Source organism: Podarcis tiliguerta, assembly GCF_965153285.1.
Source record: "Podarcis tiliguerta genome assembly, chromosome: 6".
Lineage (NCBI taxonomy): Eukaryota > Metazoa > Chordata > Lepidosauria > Squamata > Lacertidae > Podarcis > Podarcis tiliguerta.
The window spans coordinates 43,748,895-43,765,264 of record NC_139539.1 but is presented as its reverse complement, the minus strand read 5'-3'; the positions used below and the strand labels follow the sequence as shown (position 1 = coordinate 43,765,264).

Below are 16,370 nucleotides of genomic sequence, written 5' to 3'. Positions count from 1 at the left end.
AAGTGTGATTGATTTTCCCCCCATCAGAAATGTTTGGCTCGTTCCAGTAAGCAAAGCAAGAAATGTTTTTCAAAGAAATACCTGTAAAGGTATCAGTCATTCGCTATATTGTCTTGGTAAAAGTGAAAATGAAATTGTAACAAGAAGAACCCCAACTTGTTGATTCGGTCAGCCCAATCAATAATCCCATAGCATCAGCTTCTGAACTTGACAAAGTAGGAGTGGAACCACTGCAATGAATTCATATTGAGCCTAGGAAAGAATTCTATTAAATTGTTCCCTATTTAGGACATTGTTGGGATTTTAAGTTGGCTGTTTCATTGGCCTAGTGTGGAGTACCCAGTGCTACTGGGGAAATCAGGTACTGTGTTTAGAGATTGTGTGTGCACACACTAACTCAATACTTTAATCTAACCTAGGGAGAATCTGAGTTGGTTCCAAATCAATTTGGAGGGGAGCTAGTGTTGAATTGGGGTTAATTTGGCATGCTATTTTGTGTCAAAATGGTGCCCAGCGTCCAAATATAGATGAAGACTCCTGCCTCTTGCTCGGGAATCCTCATGCTCGAGTGGCATCCAAATTCATGTAGGTTGAAACTGTCCCATCAAATGGGGCAACAATATCTTCAGAGTTTTCCAAATCTGCGTAGTTTGGATCCATTACACCAAAAAAATCAAAGTGACAGTATTGTCCACCATCTGGATAAAGAATGGTGTCCTGCGAGCCACTGGCGGAGGAATGGGGGGGGCAGGGGGAGCACACCGCCCCAGGCACCATCAGGGAGTGGGGTACATGTGCCAGCCACACTCCCCCGCCTGCTCTCTGCCCCCAGTGCCAGAGCATGCAGCTTCACCACTGCTGCAAGCTCCAACTTCAGGAACCCTCATGCTGAGTTTGGCAACGATATCTCAAGAGTCATCTGAACCTATGGGAAACAAATGTACAAACAAACCACTTTCCAGAATAGATAGTAGATTATGAGAATGTCCTATTTAGATTTTATGCAATATTTTGTAATAGGCTAAAACTGTACCTTGATTCTTGTCTATAATATAATGTGTATCTCATGAGACCTCAAATGATTTCTGAAGACAATCTTTCCAAAACCCAGAAGGCTCATAGGAAATATTTGGAGTGAGTGAAATAGAAAAAGGAAGTCTGTTTTGGTGGGTTGATGGAAACAAAACTGAAGAGGGAAGGGGAAGTACAAGTGAAGGTCACAGGCTGAAGTTCAAAAAGTGAAAGCAAATTTTCTGGAGTTTCCATACCTAGGTCCTTGGTGTGATACCTGTCATGAAGTAGTGATTCTGTGAGCAAGTATTGCTGAGTGGGGCCCCTCAGGTAGGTGGTAACAATTAGTCCCCAAAGTGGGGCTGGCTGGCTGCCAGCATTCCCCAGTCCCTATAAATCTTCACGTTAACCTAACGAGGGTTGAGCAGATGAGACCAATAGTGGGGCTAGTGGTCAAGAAGGCAGTTTCTGCACATGCTGTAGAGGAAAATGGGGGGCAGAAGGGGCTCGCTAATCTGGGAAGGTAGCCCATCCAGAAGAAAGAAAACTCCCAAACCTCTGCTGCCTTGCAGGGTGTCTTGGGGAGAAGAAAGGGCTAGGGAGTAAACTCTACACAAATCTGGAGTGGAGTCCTTAAAACAGTTGGATGGTGCCTTGTACACCTCCTTCCAGCAACTCCTGCAGTTAAGCTGGTGCCAAACGTATTGCAGTCTAAACCACTGCGCCTCTTGGGCTTGCTGATCAGAAGGTCAGTGGTTCGAATCTGCGCAACGGTGGTGAGCTGCTGTTGCTCTGTCCCAGCTTCTGCCAATTCTTCCCAGTTCAAAAGCACACCAGTGAAAGTAGATAAAAAGGTACCACTGTGGCGGGAAGGTAAATGGTGTTTGGCACTCATCATGGTGTCCTGCTGTGCCAGAAGCGGTTTAGTCATGCTGGCCACATGACCTGGAAACCTGTTTTGGACAAACCCCGGCTCCCTCAACCTGAAAAGCAAGATGAGCACCGCACCCCATAGTCACCTTCGACTGGACTTAACCGTTCTGGGGTCCTTTACCTTTTATCTTTACTTTGTATCTGGGCAACCCAGGACATACTGCCCAGGCTTGCACCCTGGGGAGGTCACTTCAGTTCTGCTTACGCTGCAGTTTGACTTCACCCCACAGGCGTACTCCGTTGACTCTCAAGACAGACGACTGCCAACAACACCACAAGTTGGAACAGATAGCACAGCACTTGTACATGCAGCAAATACACTGACACACATGAAGCCCCCAGAGAGGGATCCTGAGGTCCCTTTTGCCTTCCAGAGGTGGAAGGTCACTCTCTCCCTCCTCTGTCAGCCTCAACAGCAGGTTTTTTTATTCTTTAGTGTTGCAAAACTGGCTTCTACTGTTCTCTTTCAAACGGACCTAGATTACATCATCCTTGGGGGGAGGGAAGATGCATCATGGTCTCATATCTCTTCCATCGAGGATAGCATCAACTTATTGAGCAATTAGTCAGCAGTTGTATTCTCTCTAAGAAATGGAGGGTATGGGTGTGTTTAGCTAGTTAAAAGTATACTATTTAAATGGAGTAGGAGGAGAACATAGATAGTCTTTAGGTATCTTCTAGATAAGCTAGAAATTAGGAAAAATTATTTATTCCCCGTCTGCGAATTGCCTTGGTTTGGACAAATTTGTATTTCTTATTAATTCTTTGACTATCACTGGCTCTCCAATGCCCATACATCCACACAATATTATTGAAGATTGCAATAGCTCAATGGCACAAAGCCCGGGCAGTGTGTGTGGAGGTCCTGGGCTGCCCAGATGACAAAACACTCCCTCCTCTGAGCCGCGCTGATGGGAAGCAAAGCAATGGCAGAGCATCCGGTTTGCATGCATAAGGTCCCTGCAATCAGTGGTTTTCCTACACCTGTGGTTTTCAATCAGTGTGCCGTGGCACCCTGGGATGCCACGAATGATGGTCAGGGATGCCGCAGGCAACACTGGCCTCTGCCCCTCTTTCCTTCGCTCCCTCCTCTGATGCCCTCTCAGGTCTCTGCCTCCCAAAGGCTTGCACAGCTGTTTGTTGCAGCAGTCCTGGCTACAAGCTCCCTAGATGAATGGTGCTTCTGGGGCTGGCCAAGGGGTGCTTCCCAGGTCCCTGTGGGGCAGTGTGAGGAGGCACCTCTCTTTGGGGTGGGGGCAGCTCAGAAACCAGGGGCAGCAGCTGCTCAGAGGATTCCTAAGGAGAGCGGAAAAGAAAGGAGGCTGAGCGAACACTCCACAAGGGAGGGTGTTTGAAAGGGGTGAGGGACTGCCTGCTCTGCAGGCAAGGGGTGATATAACTGGGCTCCTGATCCCCACAGGGGTGCTGCAGAAAGAATGTAGTTGGTCGAGGGAGCTGTGGACCCAAAAAGGTTGAAAACCTCTGCCCCACTTCTACAATTTGGACTGGGAAAGATGCATTTTTGAAGCCCTAGCACTTCTGCCTGTCAGTGTAGACAGTACTGTGCTAGATGAACCAACGGTATTAGGAAGCTTCCTTTGTTCCTAAGAAGAGCAGCTTTGCATTCATGACTGTTTTATACCAAGTGGGGTCCTTGGCCTAATTTCATGCAGTTGGCAAGGGGCAGGCAGAAGGTTCCAGAACGAAAGATTCACTTTGTTCTTTAACCATGTACAGTGGTAACTCAGGTTACATATGCTTCAGGTTACACACTCCGCTAACTTAGAAATAGTGCTTCAGGTTAAGAACTTTGCTTCAGGATAAGAACAGAAATCAGGCTCCGGCGGCGCGGCAGCAGCAGGAGGCCCCATTAGCTAAAGTGGTGCTTCAGGTTAAGAACAGTTTCAGGTTAAGTACGGACCTCTGGAACGAATTAAGTACTTAACCCGCGGTACCACTGTATACTGCTTTCAGATGAAGGTTGGTATACAAACTTAATAAATAGATTTACTTTTTAAAAAAAAAACTTTGTATATTCCTGGCATGCACTCCCTGAGATATTACTCCCCAGGGAATGTGTCTCTTGAAAGTAAAAAAGTTTCCCCACCCTTGGTTTAGATCATAACCTCCTACATGTAGCTGGATAATTTGCAAGACTTCGTTAAACTAGTGACTGTGGTTGCCTAAAATATCTGTTGCAGCTGAAAGGAAGTGTGAAACCACAAAACTTCAAACTGTTAAAAATGGATGATCTTTTAGTGGAATGGAAGTTTTAGCATAAAGCTGCACCCCCTAAAAGTGCTGTGTGTTTGAAAGTAAACCAGCCAGCAGTACACTCCTGGTGCTTGAATTTAACCATGTAATGCCTAAAATCAAGTGCACTTTGTCTCGAGCCTGAAGATTAAACCATAGAGACAAAGGTGAAACCTTGCTTTAGCCTCCCCAGCTAAAGGTATGCCAGGAAACATACTCGTAAGGCATATAGAATCATAGAGTTGGAAGTCATCTAGTCCAACCCCCCTGCCATGCAGGAATCTCAACCAAAGCATCCATGACAGATGGCCATCCAACCTCTGCTTTAAAACCTCTGAGGAAGGAGAGTCCACCACCTCCGTTTCACGGTTGAACAGTTCTTATTGTCAGAAAGTTCTTCCTGATGTTTAAGTCGGAATCTCCTCTCTTGTAACTTGAAGCCATTGGTTTGAGTCCTCCAGAGCAGGAGAAAACAAACCTCCTCTATCTTCCATGGGACCACCCTCCTATTTCTTTAGAAATAAAATGGGGATAAGGCTCAAATATCTTGGTATTGCCAAGACTTAATGCTTGTATGATTAACATAGACAAAAAACATATAGTCACAAGTGTAGAGATGGAGATGGTTTAGGTTGTGGCTATCAGTTCTACTTGGTACGGCCAGAACTCTTGGTGATCCTGTTAGGGAATAATCTGTGTGTACTCATTATTTTACGTACTTATGCACACTTTTTGCTTGGTTTGTATGCTTTAATCATTTGTTTTCATACGTTTTATTAGATCAGCTAATGGGAGGGGGCACATAAATGCTCAATATAGAGTACTTTTTATTCAGCAAAAATTGAGAGTTTTATCTGTTTGTCATGCAGTATCTCCCCTGAACCTATATTTGAATGGAACTTGCATGTATAAGCAATAACATTACATTATTGATTCAAAGTGGGACCCAATCCATTAGTTTGAGTGTGGAGGAAAGGAGCCGACCAAAATCATTGCCGTTGGTCATGCAAGAAAATAGACCAAGATAGATTTAACTACATTGTTCTGAAGTGAGATACCATGAACTCTCACAATCTAGTACACTAAGCCCACAACTTACGCGTTTTTAAACTTGTGCGTATTCAGCTTTACACATGTGGCCGAGAAAGGAAGGAAGGAGGGAAGGAAGAAGAGTGGGCAGGGTTCTGGGGAAAGGACTTTGGCAATCCCACCTGCCATTGAACCCAGTGTGTTTTGACTACATGCGATTTTGGCTTTAGGTGTGATCAAGTTTCAGGCTTACTGTATTAATAAGAGCATCCTGGTGGTAGTTGGCAATACTTCTCTGTTCTTCAGTGCTGTTTCCTAATTGAACTTTTGCTGCACAAGTACACTAGCAGCCCGAGTTCTTAACATGTGGTTTCCCTCCTTAAACTGTGCCTTTTTATTCTCTCTCTCTCTGTGTGTGTGTGTGTACTAGAGTGTCATCCAAGCTGCTTTTTTTTTTTTTTTTTTTGTAGAATACATGTTTGGTACTCGCTCGGTTCTATTTCTTTTCCAAACAGAGCTATTTTTAGTTCTCTACTCTGATGCCTTCCCAAGATCATCTTATTACTGAATCTGAAGCTACTCTGCAATACTCCTTAAATGTTTGTCAGTGTTCAGAATCATTGATCTTTTCTTCAACCCCTGATTGATTTTTAGCTAAACCAAAGGAACTCTTGGCTTTTAAGGCTATGGATTTGCCTAAGCGTCATTCATAATTTTGCGGTGTCTATTCCATGGCTCTTATTAAATAGCTAAATGTGTCTGGTAGTAAATCTGCTTCATTGGATATATAAACACTTCCAAAAAGTAAATTCAAAGAATTACAGCTCTACCTGCCACACACGTATTAAAATTCCCACCATGGTCTGCATTTAATTCATAAAAATGAAGACTTTTTGATGTCTTAGTATTATTAATCATCTCATTTGGGTACTGTCCTTCTTTTAAGGAGGTCAATATAGCTGTCATGAGGTTCCTTCATTTATCTTTACAGCAACCCCTTGAGACTGACTTAGCTGAGTACAAGAGGAAAATGTATCTTTTTTTACATACTATGAAAATCTAGATGGGTTAATCTTAGCTAAATGGCACATGGGATATTTCCAAATGGGAGTTTAATTTGCAAATGTGTTGCTTTGGCAACAGTTTTGTGTTTTTTTTTAATTATTGAATTTGTCCCTGAAAGCGTAAATCCATACAAGATTGGGGGAAATATGGGTTGGCTTTTTGATGCCAAAAGTATCATGTGGGTGCTGAAGGAAACTGGTATGCCTGAGGAGCACTGACTCCACAATAAACACTGCTATGGAAGTACTGAAGGTCACAAAATAAAGCAAATAGCCAATATCTGGCAACCAAAATGATTTATGTCTGTTAAGTAAGGTAACCAGGAAACATTACAAAGTGTCCAGATTTTTTAAAACTTTGTATGTATTTATAGAAGTGTTTATACACCTCCCTCTTGCAAAACACCAGAGTGCTATACAACAACATAAAAGCAATGCAAAGCAGTCATTTAAATGACTGGCTACTCAAGGAACATTTTATTTATTTTATTTCATAAAAATTTTACACCACTTGATTGTAAAAACAACAACAAACAAACCTCCAAGTGATGTACAAAAAAGGTCAAATAAGATCATCACTAAGAATTAAGAGCAGTAATTTAAGACCTTTGAATAGTTAAAATAACAATAAATGAAGCAGATTAAAACTCACATCAACTTCTAAATATCTCTGTAGGCTTGTCTAAACAAAAATGTTTTAGCAGGCGCCAAATAGGCAGGGAGTTCCGAAGTGTAGGTGCTGCCACACTAAAAGATCAAGGAAGATGGAGCAAAGAGAAATTTTCTCAAAAGAGGCCTCTACCTCTCCCCCAGTGCCATTTCATAAAAACAGTTATGCTGCCACTGCTGAATCACAATAGTACCACAGTAGGAGCATGGGGAAGCCACTGCAATTTATATCTATGTAGGCTGTGTGTAGCAAACAACTCTTCTTTACCCTCAATTTTTTCGATAGCTGACCTAAAGGAGATTATAGAACGCTAGAATGTTATTTGATATTTATCATAAATGTTTGGCTAACTAGGAATTTATTTATTTTTTTGGAATGGATATTGAATTTGAAATTCAGGGTGTTCAGACATGAACTTAGATTCAATTTTAAAGTGTACCTAAAAATGTAGACTCCTTACATCAGTAAGGATTTTTAAGAAAACACAGAAATAGGTTTGGCATTTCAAAAGTCCACTGTGTAAATGGCTTCAATTCCAATAGCAGATCCCACATATATGCGGAAGCCACCACTCAAGTTACTTCTAAATAGTGTGGTTGATGTTACAATGAGGTCCAGTAATAGAATTGTCAAAAAAGATGAATGTATAGAGAACACACTGGGCTGTTTGCCAGGTTCTGTTTCTTGATCTGTTTCTGGCTTGAATAGGTTGTTGCTGATGGCAAGTAGCAATTTCAGATTGCGATGCCTGTAAATAAGGGCAGTTCTTTACCTGAAGTTTCATTAATAGGGTAACCATCTTCCATAATTGGATGTTACAGTGAACAAGTCCTGTATCACTCTCATAGGTCAAGAAAATCTAATCCATTAGAATTAGCAGTCTCACTTAGTTATTTGTAAGAGTTAAGCCATCCATCTGAAGTTAATTGAGTCAAGGTGGATCGAGTAGAAGCAGAAGCCTTAGAGTGCCACTCAAACCAAGACCCATTGGAGCAACACTGCCACTGCTGAGTCTATAGCTCCACAAGGCCATGTGTCTAGATTTTCTCAACAAATTTGCAATTTATCCAAAAAAAAAAAAGCTCACCAACTTTTGGGTTTTCCTAAAAAAAAAGGTGTAACAATTTTGGGGTGTCATGGTTTTTAATTTTTGAAATATGGCAGCCCTACACTGTTTATACTAAGCTGGGGAAAAGAAACACGTCTGCCTCATCCAGCCCCTTTCTAGCATGACAAATCAAGGGTTGGGATTGTTTTATATATCACTAGAGAAGTTTTGAAGGTTTAGGATTTACAAACCTAAGACAATCCTCAGAATTTTAAAACTCAATGAAGGAGTGTATTTGATTTACCGGTAGTTGTAGAAAGGCTTGTTAGCAATGCCTTTTTGTGGAAATTCTGGTAGAGTTGGTAACCAATAGGTTATTTACTGCTTTTATAAAATATTCGGTCCTCAATTTTTTTCATTTATTTATTTATTACGTGCTTTTCAGGACACATTGTCCTTACAAGGTGAGGCCCTCCAAATGAATGATGTTGGACTGCAACTGCCTCCTTCCTTGACCATTGGCCATGATATCAATGGTATCTCTTGACCATGATATCTCTGGGCTAATGAAAATTGAGTTCAATGATTTCTGGAGGCCCAGAGGTTCCACACACATGCTTCAGTTAACTCTGGAATTTGTAGTTTTGTTACGGGGTTGAGTGACTGTTACAGGAAATTCTAATCACCTTCAGACCTAATTGTGTGGATAACAGGTCCCAGTGTGGTCTGGTTAATATCCCACCTCTGCCCCGTCTTATAAAGTATTGCTAGTGCAACTGAGCCAGGATTAGCTAAAATGAGTTAGCCAAGTTAGAATCTACTGGTGTATTGCTCCTTTGGTCATGTACATACAGGCAACAACCGATTAATGCACACCCCAAAGATGCACAATTGTGCACGGCACCGAACCAGGATGTGACCCAATAATATAATATAATATGACACAAAAAGGGTGGAACGGGGATGGAGCAGAATGAAATGGGGCCATAAAAGGGCAGAGCATGCTTATATGCGTTCTGCCAACATGTGCAGGGGTCGGGAATAGAACCCTCATGTGAAGTGCTCATCAGCTGTATATCCCCGTGGTAACCACAATGCAATTATGAAAGTTGCCTACCTTTATTGATATATGGGAAAGAGAAACTTCTTTTCTGCCTCTTCATTCAAAGACTCAGTGTACACATAATGCCAAGCCAAACTATGGCTTAGTGTGATCCCAGATAGGAGATTGTGGTGGCTAAGCTCTTCCCCTGGTACTCCTGCTGCTGCTTCTGCAGATATACTATCCAGGGCAAAGAACTCAGGCTGTGGTTTGTCGCCTCCAGACAAATCATGAGCCTGTGTTTGGTTGACATGATAAACCCAAACCATGGTTTAGCACCAGGTAGTGCAGCTGCAGTCAGACTAGGAAAGAAGTGCAGTGGTTACAGTCTTCTCTCTGGGAACCCATGTCTTCATGCTAAGCCTTGGCATGGCTTAATGTTACATGCAAACTGGGTTTAATTAATGAAGGTATGTGATATACTCCATATTCTCCAGTGTTTCCTGTTCTAGTTTCCTACTGGTAATCTTCCTGCAGTTCCACACTTCAAATCTAAAAGGAAAATCTATTTTGGACAGGCTACAGGGAACTATTTGCTTCCTGTCTACTTTGTGAGCCTGAGAAAGTAACAGACAGCCAAGTTGCCCTCCTTCCTCTCAATTGTTAAATTAACATTTCTGTCTGTTGCCTGCAGAAACAGATGATGTGAGCTGGAACAAGTTACTTTTCTCACTTCTCATTTTGTATATACTGTGATAACATTAGAAAACGTTGCTTAGCCTGGCTGCCCTTGGCTGTTTGAGGCAGGGCGATCTCTTGTTTGCCACAGGAGCAGCCACACATTAATGCAAATATGGCTATCTCTTTTTGTGAACTCAAGATATTTTTAGGTATGTTGTAGAGTTCATTGTTACTGACTGTTGCACTGCAGAATGGCATGAAAGTCATGGCTCTGGGAATATAACATGGTTTCACTGTTCACTGATATTACTGTTGGATCAATCTACCAACCTCTGATGGATGATTTAGAAGGATTGGGTCCAGCATCACTTTCGCTGTGCTTGTGTGCCAGTATCCATACTCAGCAGAGTTACATCTCAACACAGCTCCTTCCTTGGTAGCGTCTTTGGGGTTGGAGGTACACACAGTAGGCAATAAACACTTATGGATGCCATAAAGATTCAGTCAAGTGTAGAACTTTACTTGACAGGCATAAAAGCGTATTGGTAGCAAATATATACAGACATTCACCACTGCCATGGTCAAGGCATGCTTAGATTCCAGCAAGAGTCCAAGACTCTCTGTTTCTCTTACCACAAGACACAAGCAAGACCTACAAGCTATACAGAACCATTGGTATCAATACTTCCTGTCGCACTGCGCATGTCCAAATTTCAGTTCCCACAGAAAATGTCCTTGCATAGACAAAACAATCTCAGCCTTCTGCTGCTTCTTGAGACTTCTTCTCTGTTCTTCTCTGTTTCTGGAACAAATGATTCTCTCACACAGAGAGAGAATATCCAACAATAATTTCATGCAGTGAATAATAGCTGAGAAGAGAATCAGAAGGCAGAGGATTGTCCAGGTGATACCTTTTCCTACAGCTGGTAGCACCTGCCTGAAAGTGCAAGAAAGGGTATTGCAAGAAAAAGGTATTAACTAGTACAAGGAATTTGAGTAGCTACTGTTGTGGACTGTGCTTCCTGCGGTTCTCCTGTTAGACTTTAGCCTGGGATTTGCATTAGCAGAGATAGATGGAGGCTTCACAGTGTCTATGTGTAGCGTGCAAGCATCAGGCACTCTGAATCAGCATGCCTAACAAAAATAAAATCCCAGCCACCTAGAAGCCAACTTGTATATTAGTTATACATTAGGAGATCAGGAAAGTAGCCGATTCTTATGAGCAATGTAATGTGTGAAGATGGCAACTCTTGCAGTACTGTGGCAGCCACTTTTGTGGACAATGAAATACATATTCAGCCACCCCTTTCATGGAAGTTCCTTCTGTAGTACTGAAGAGTATCTACCTAATTATACTGCTCATATGATTAGATCATTGTCTATGCTACTAAATGCACATAGAGAGGCCAGTGGAATGTATGAATTAGCCATAAATTGGGTTCAGCAGGTTCTCAGCTGTCTGTTCAGCATCTGTTTCTTGCAGAGTCACAGCCAAACCTGGAACTGATTCTACTTGTGACCAGAATAGCCCTTGTTCACTCTTCTTTTCCCTGCTGAGTTTCTGGCAGAGTTTTGCTGAAGTCTTTGTGAAAGGCACAATGAAGTAGTGCTTTTTCAGGCAAAAGGAAATGAGAGAACCACAGGGCGTGATTAACACTGGAATCTAATCTTACTCTTGCCAACAATGGGGTCTTTTCTTCTCCACCTGCTGGGCTGCTGTGAAGAATTAGAATTAGTAAAGAGGAATGTGTGTGAAATGCTTTTGGGTTTTCAATAATTAGCAAATTATCAGGCGGATAATCTAAATGAACTGGGATCCAGAAAGGATGAAGATACATTATCACACAGTTTCAGTTCAGATTGTTTCTTGTTGAGAAAATTTTTCTATGGAGCTAGGTCCTTTGGAGAGAGGAATGGGCAGGATAACTTGATCTGTTTTTCCCTTGACAGTCCCTGTGGCCTGTGACCACACTGAGAGACCTGGTTACAGCCTTATTGCACCAACCCAGAGTGATGTTGAATCATGTTAATGTTATGTGCTTTAAATAGAACTAATTTTTTGCAGAGTGATATAGTACTCTCCTAGTTGCAGATTAGATACAGCCTAGGGATTCGTGTGTCTAGAGAGAAATAAAGGCTTAAATTGTTCTCTCATGGCCCTATTCACATCTTCATTGTATACATCAGGAAGAAAACAACCCCAGCCACTGCTCCCTCATTAAATACAACTAATTAAATCAGGCACTCTGAATCAGTAAAAGCTTGACCACCTCAGGAGTGTATGCTAATTTCTCTTCCTTGAATTTCCAGTTTTAGCAAAAAGACACAACTCATGTGCATGGTAGACTATTAGTCCATTAGTATCCTCTTCCTTGTGTTGGGGAGAAGGACAGCTCAGTGGTAAAGCACATCTTTTGCATGCAAAAGTTCCCAGGTTCAATTCCTGGTATCTCCTGATATGACTGGAAAAGACTTCTGTCTGAAACATTGGAGAGTTACTGCCAAATAGTCCAGTCCAGAGGTAGGCAGAAGGTAGATCAGGGTCCACTGGTAGATCTCTAGGTGATTTTCAGTAGATCAGCAAGTGCTTCTGATTTCCAATTGTCTGAAAATAGCAACAACTAAAATGTTTTCACTTTCTAAATTAGGCTGATGGTGTGGGGGCCCTTGGCCTAGCTTTGCTGAAGCAATGCCTACATATATCTGCCCAACTGAGCCACCATTTTGCACCTGGCTCCAGTTGGTAGATCTCAGGGTTTTTGCTGTTAAAAAAAAAAGTACATCCCACAAGTCAGAGGTCTGCTCATCCCTAGTGTAGACATTGTTGAGGTAGATGACAAATGGTTTGATGCTGTATAAAGAAACTTCCTGGGGGGGGGGGGAGAGGCATGGTTAAGAGAGTAAGAGCAAGATAAAGTTAAGTTGTGCATTCCTTCGTACTCCCTCCCAAGGTTTGCTTTAACCTGGGTATAATTTTTACTGTGCATCAGGATTGCTCTTGTACTCAGACCTGAATAACCACTTCAAGCCCTGGTTCTAGATCTGATTACAGCAGCAATCCTGGCTACTGTTAATTTGTGATGCAGATGTAATGTTACACTGCCGAGGGTGGGAGAATGTGAGCTTGCAGAACATTCATGATATCCCTGTCATGCTAAGCAAATCAGGAATGTTACATCTATATCAGGCCAGAGGAAGAAAGTGAAAACATACACTAGCAAATTTCTGTCATTGTGTATCTGAACTTGGTGTTTTCACCCCTCCTCATAATGTTCCCAGTATCAACAATAGCTGGGAGTTTTCTGGGATTGGGCAATTCTAAGAGATAGTTTTGGTATGAGTGATCCACAAGGGAGAGGGTATCAGGCAACCCTGCACAATCCCACAGCAAGCTGGCTGTTAACCTCAGATTGTGATAAACTCCTTTCTTTTTGCTGCTTAAGTCCTGCCTCATGCTGAATGGTTGCTTACAGAAAGCTTGTGGTAACTTCACATTATGGTGACAATATAGGGAAAATATCTGAACAAACATTAATTATGCAGTGTAATATTTCTGAATAGAGAACACACAATTAACTGGGTTTGAAAAAGTACAGCAATTCTCTTTTGCAGTGGATAACAAGGAGATGGCTGGTGTAAGTTACTTGAAAGGACAGGACAAGATTTTCCAGCATAGAGGAAAGCAGGTTCACAGCTGAGCCTAAGTATATTAACTCATAAACGGGCAGAGAATTGCAGCCAGGGATTAAAAGGGCTGAGTATCAAAAGAGAAGTCCCAAGTATAAATTTAAAAGAAATGCACTTCATAGTTTCACTGCCATCTTTGCTTTCCCACTGCTTGATGTATTCATACCAAAGTCTATTCTATTTTCCATTCCACTCCATTCTTCTACCTGCCATTTTACCCTGAAAGCCTTTACAGTTTTTATTCAGCATTAGAACTATCCTCAGTCATCATATTGACTCTAATATCTGAGACCTACTCGGCAGGCAAGTGTACTGAAAGATATATGTGTTTTCTAGGAGGAGGAATTAACAGCTAATAATTATAGTTACTAGCAACAAGAGAACGAATATGCTCCAGCAGAATTTTATCCAGATAAATGTTGCTGTCTGTATTATTTTTTGCAGCATTTTAAATGTAAGACGGATCTTAAAATGTTCATATTTCTCACTATATAATCTTGCAAAGGAAGACACTGCAAGAAGTAGACAATTTCATGACATAATTCATACTTTACAACAAGAATTATGGTGAATGAGCTGAAACTGAGATGAAAGGTTGCTCTGTCCACTGATCCATGCAAGCTTTAGCTTTTTCTCTTTTTCCCCTTGGCAACAGGTTTACAAAGAACCTCTCTCCTGATAAGATCAACCTGAGCACACTCAAAGGACAGGGGCAGCTGACTAACCTTGAACTAGATGAAGAAGTCCTGCAGAATGTGTTGGAATTGCCCACCTGGCTTGCCATTACTCGGGTCTTTTGTAACAAGGCTTCCATCAGGGTGAGTGAAATTATCAGCAAAAGCTTTTGCAGTACTGAAAGTATTTCCTGTCCTGACTACATGCCATTCTTCCTACTTTCGTACTAAACAAGTGCAATCCTCACTCCAAGCTGCTCTGGCTTTGTACCCAAATCGCTAATCTTCCCATACATGTGCTATGAAATCTGCTCCAATAACTGGCACAAGAGGATCAAGTTCTGAACCAAGAGACGCTGCAGAAATTACAAGCAGACTGGTTAAATTCAGTTTTAAATTGATTGTTCTGTTTCATCTGAATTTGTTCTGTTTAAATGCATAATTGCAAGGATTGTATTTAGTAGTTGCAATTGAACATTTACACACAGAGCGCAATGTTCTCCTCTTGAAAATGTTGCCCCAAGCTCTTTTTGAAGCAGGAAATTGATTTTTCAGTTGATGTAAGCGAGTAATCGTTTAAGCTCCATTAGGATTACCCATAGTGACACAAACCTCATGCAAAATGGTTTAGGAGATTGTTAATAAAAAGTGCAGCTTTGATTTGAACTGTTCCCAGAGTAATGACCCCATCGGCTCCTTTGCCTTCTTTGTTTAATACTCAGAGCTGCTTTTCATGTTACTGCTTTTTGATAGGGATGTTAATACTTGCAACATTTTAGGAACATTTTATCGGCTGAAACACCAGAAATGTCTGTTCCTTCTCAGTACATGTATGGAGAAACCACTGGAGAGTTGAAATTACTGATCCTCCTTTTGCCAATACATTTTAACTTTTTTCTGACATATGTATTAATATGCTTGTTGATAAATTAACATGAGAAGCAGCCCTTGCAAGAAATGCAAAGCAAACACAATAAGGGAGTGGACTGTTTGTTATACTCCCAAATATGAGACTGTATAACTAATGCAAACAGCAAGATTTCTCATGTGTAACATGACTCAGGATTTGATCTGCATGCGCATTGGCAAGCTTGGTTATGAAAAATGTAACAGGCCCAATCTTTTTCAGGTTAATGGAAGGTTACATAAAAAACAGAAATTACAGAAACGAGCGAGGTGAAGGTTTCGTTTCATTGTCTCTAGAAAGACCATCTCATACTTCAGGGTCTCGGTACTGGATAAGTGTTTTAAAAGATAGCTGGAAAAGGGGCTTTGTAGCAATTCACTAACATTTAACAGCATTTCAGGTTTTGAATAAGGGTTATGAGGAGCTCATTACAGTAATTACAGTCATACCTCAGGTTGAATGTGCTTCGGGTTGAGCGTGTTTGAGTTGCGCTCCGCGGCAACCCGGAAGTAACGGAGCAGGTTACTTCCGGGTTTTGCCGCTCGCACATGCGCAGACGCAGCAAAACGTAACCTACGCAGGCGCACCATCGCGTCTTACGTTGCTGTCAGGATGCGAACGGGGCTCCAGAACGGATCCCGTTCGCATCCTGAGGTACCATTGTACATTGATTTGGATTCAAAGATGAAGTTAACATAACAATTATGCAAGGGGGATAACTGATTGGGGAATCCTCAGATGCTCTGGAGTAGGGGTAGGCAACCTAAGGCCCATGAGCCAGATGCTGCCCAATCGCCTTCTCAATCCAGCCCACGGACGGTCCAGGTATCAGCATGTTTTTACATGAATAGAATGTGTCCTTTTATTTAAAATGCATCTCTGGGTTATTTGTGGGGCATAGGAATTCATTCATTCCCCCCCCCCCCACAAAAAAAAAATATAATTTGGCTCACCACATGGTCTGAGGGGCAGTGGACTGGCCCACGGCTGAAAAAGGTTGCTGACCCCTGCAGTCTGGAGGGTCTTCTAATTCCCTGGAGCCTCCTTTCATGGGTATGGGAGATTACAGAGAGGTGGAACTGGTAACTTTCCTAAATGGGTGGAAATGCCTTTGGCTGGTGCAGCGGGATCTTTGGATCCAAGCCATTGTTTCCTGTTTGGCTGTATATTGTACTTGGGCATCTGATAAAGTAGGCATGAAGGTTCATGACACAATAAATCTAAAGACCCAAAGCACTCTTTGTTCTTTATCAAATGTCTTCTGCATGCAAGGGTACAAGAAATAGTATTGTCCTCAAACAGCTTGTATTTCCATAGAGCTGCTTTTACAGTGTCACTTTTCAGAGCAGCAGTTTGCTGGAACTGATCTTA

At 41.9% G+C, this 16,370-nt stretch overlaps 1 protein-coding gene across 1 annotated transcript in view; it reads left to right on the top strand.

Moving 5' to 3' along the window:
• Positions 1 to 16,370, top strand: part of BLTP3A (bridge-like lipid transfer protein family member 3A) — a 54,062-nt gene that overhangs the window by 4,776 nt on the left and 32,916 nt on the right. The window contains exon 2 of the mRNA XM_083445615.1: positions 14,074 to 14,236. Coding sequence (XP_083301741.1) covers positions 14,074 to 14,236 — 163 coding nt within the window. The remainder of the gene's footprint in view (positions 1 to 14,073; positions 14,237 to 16,370) is intronic.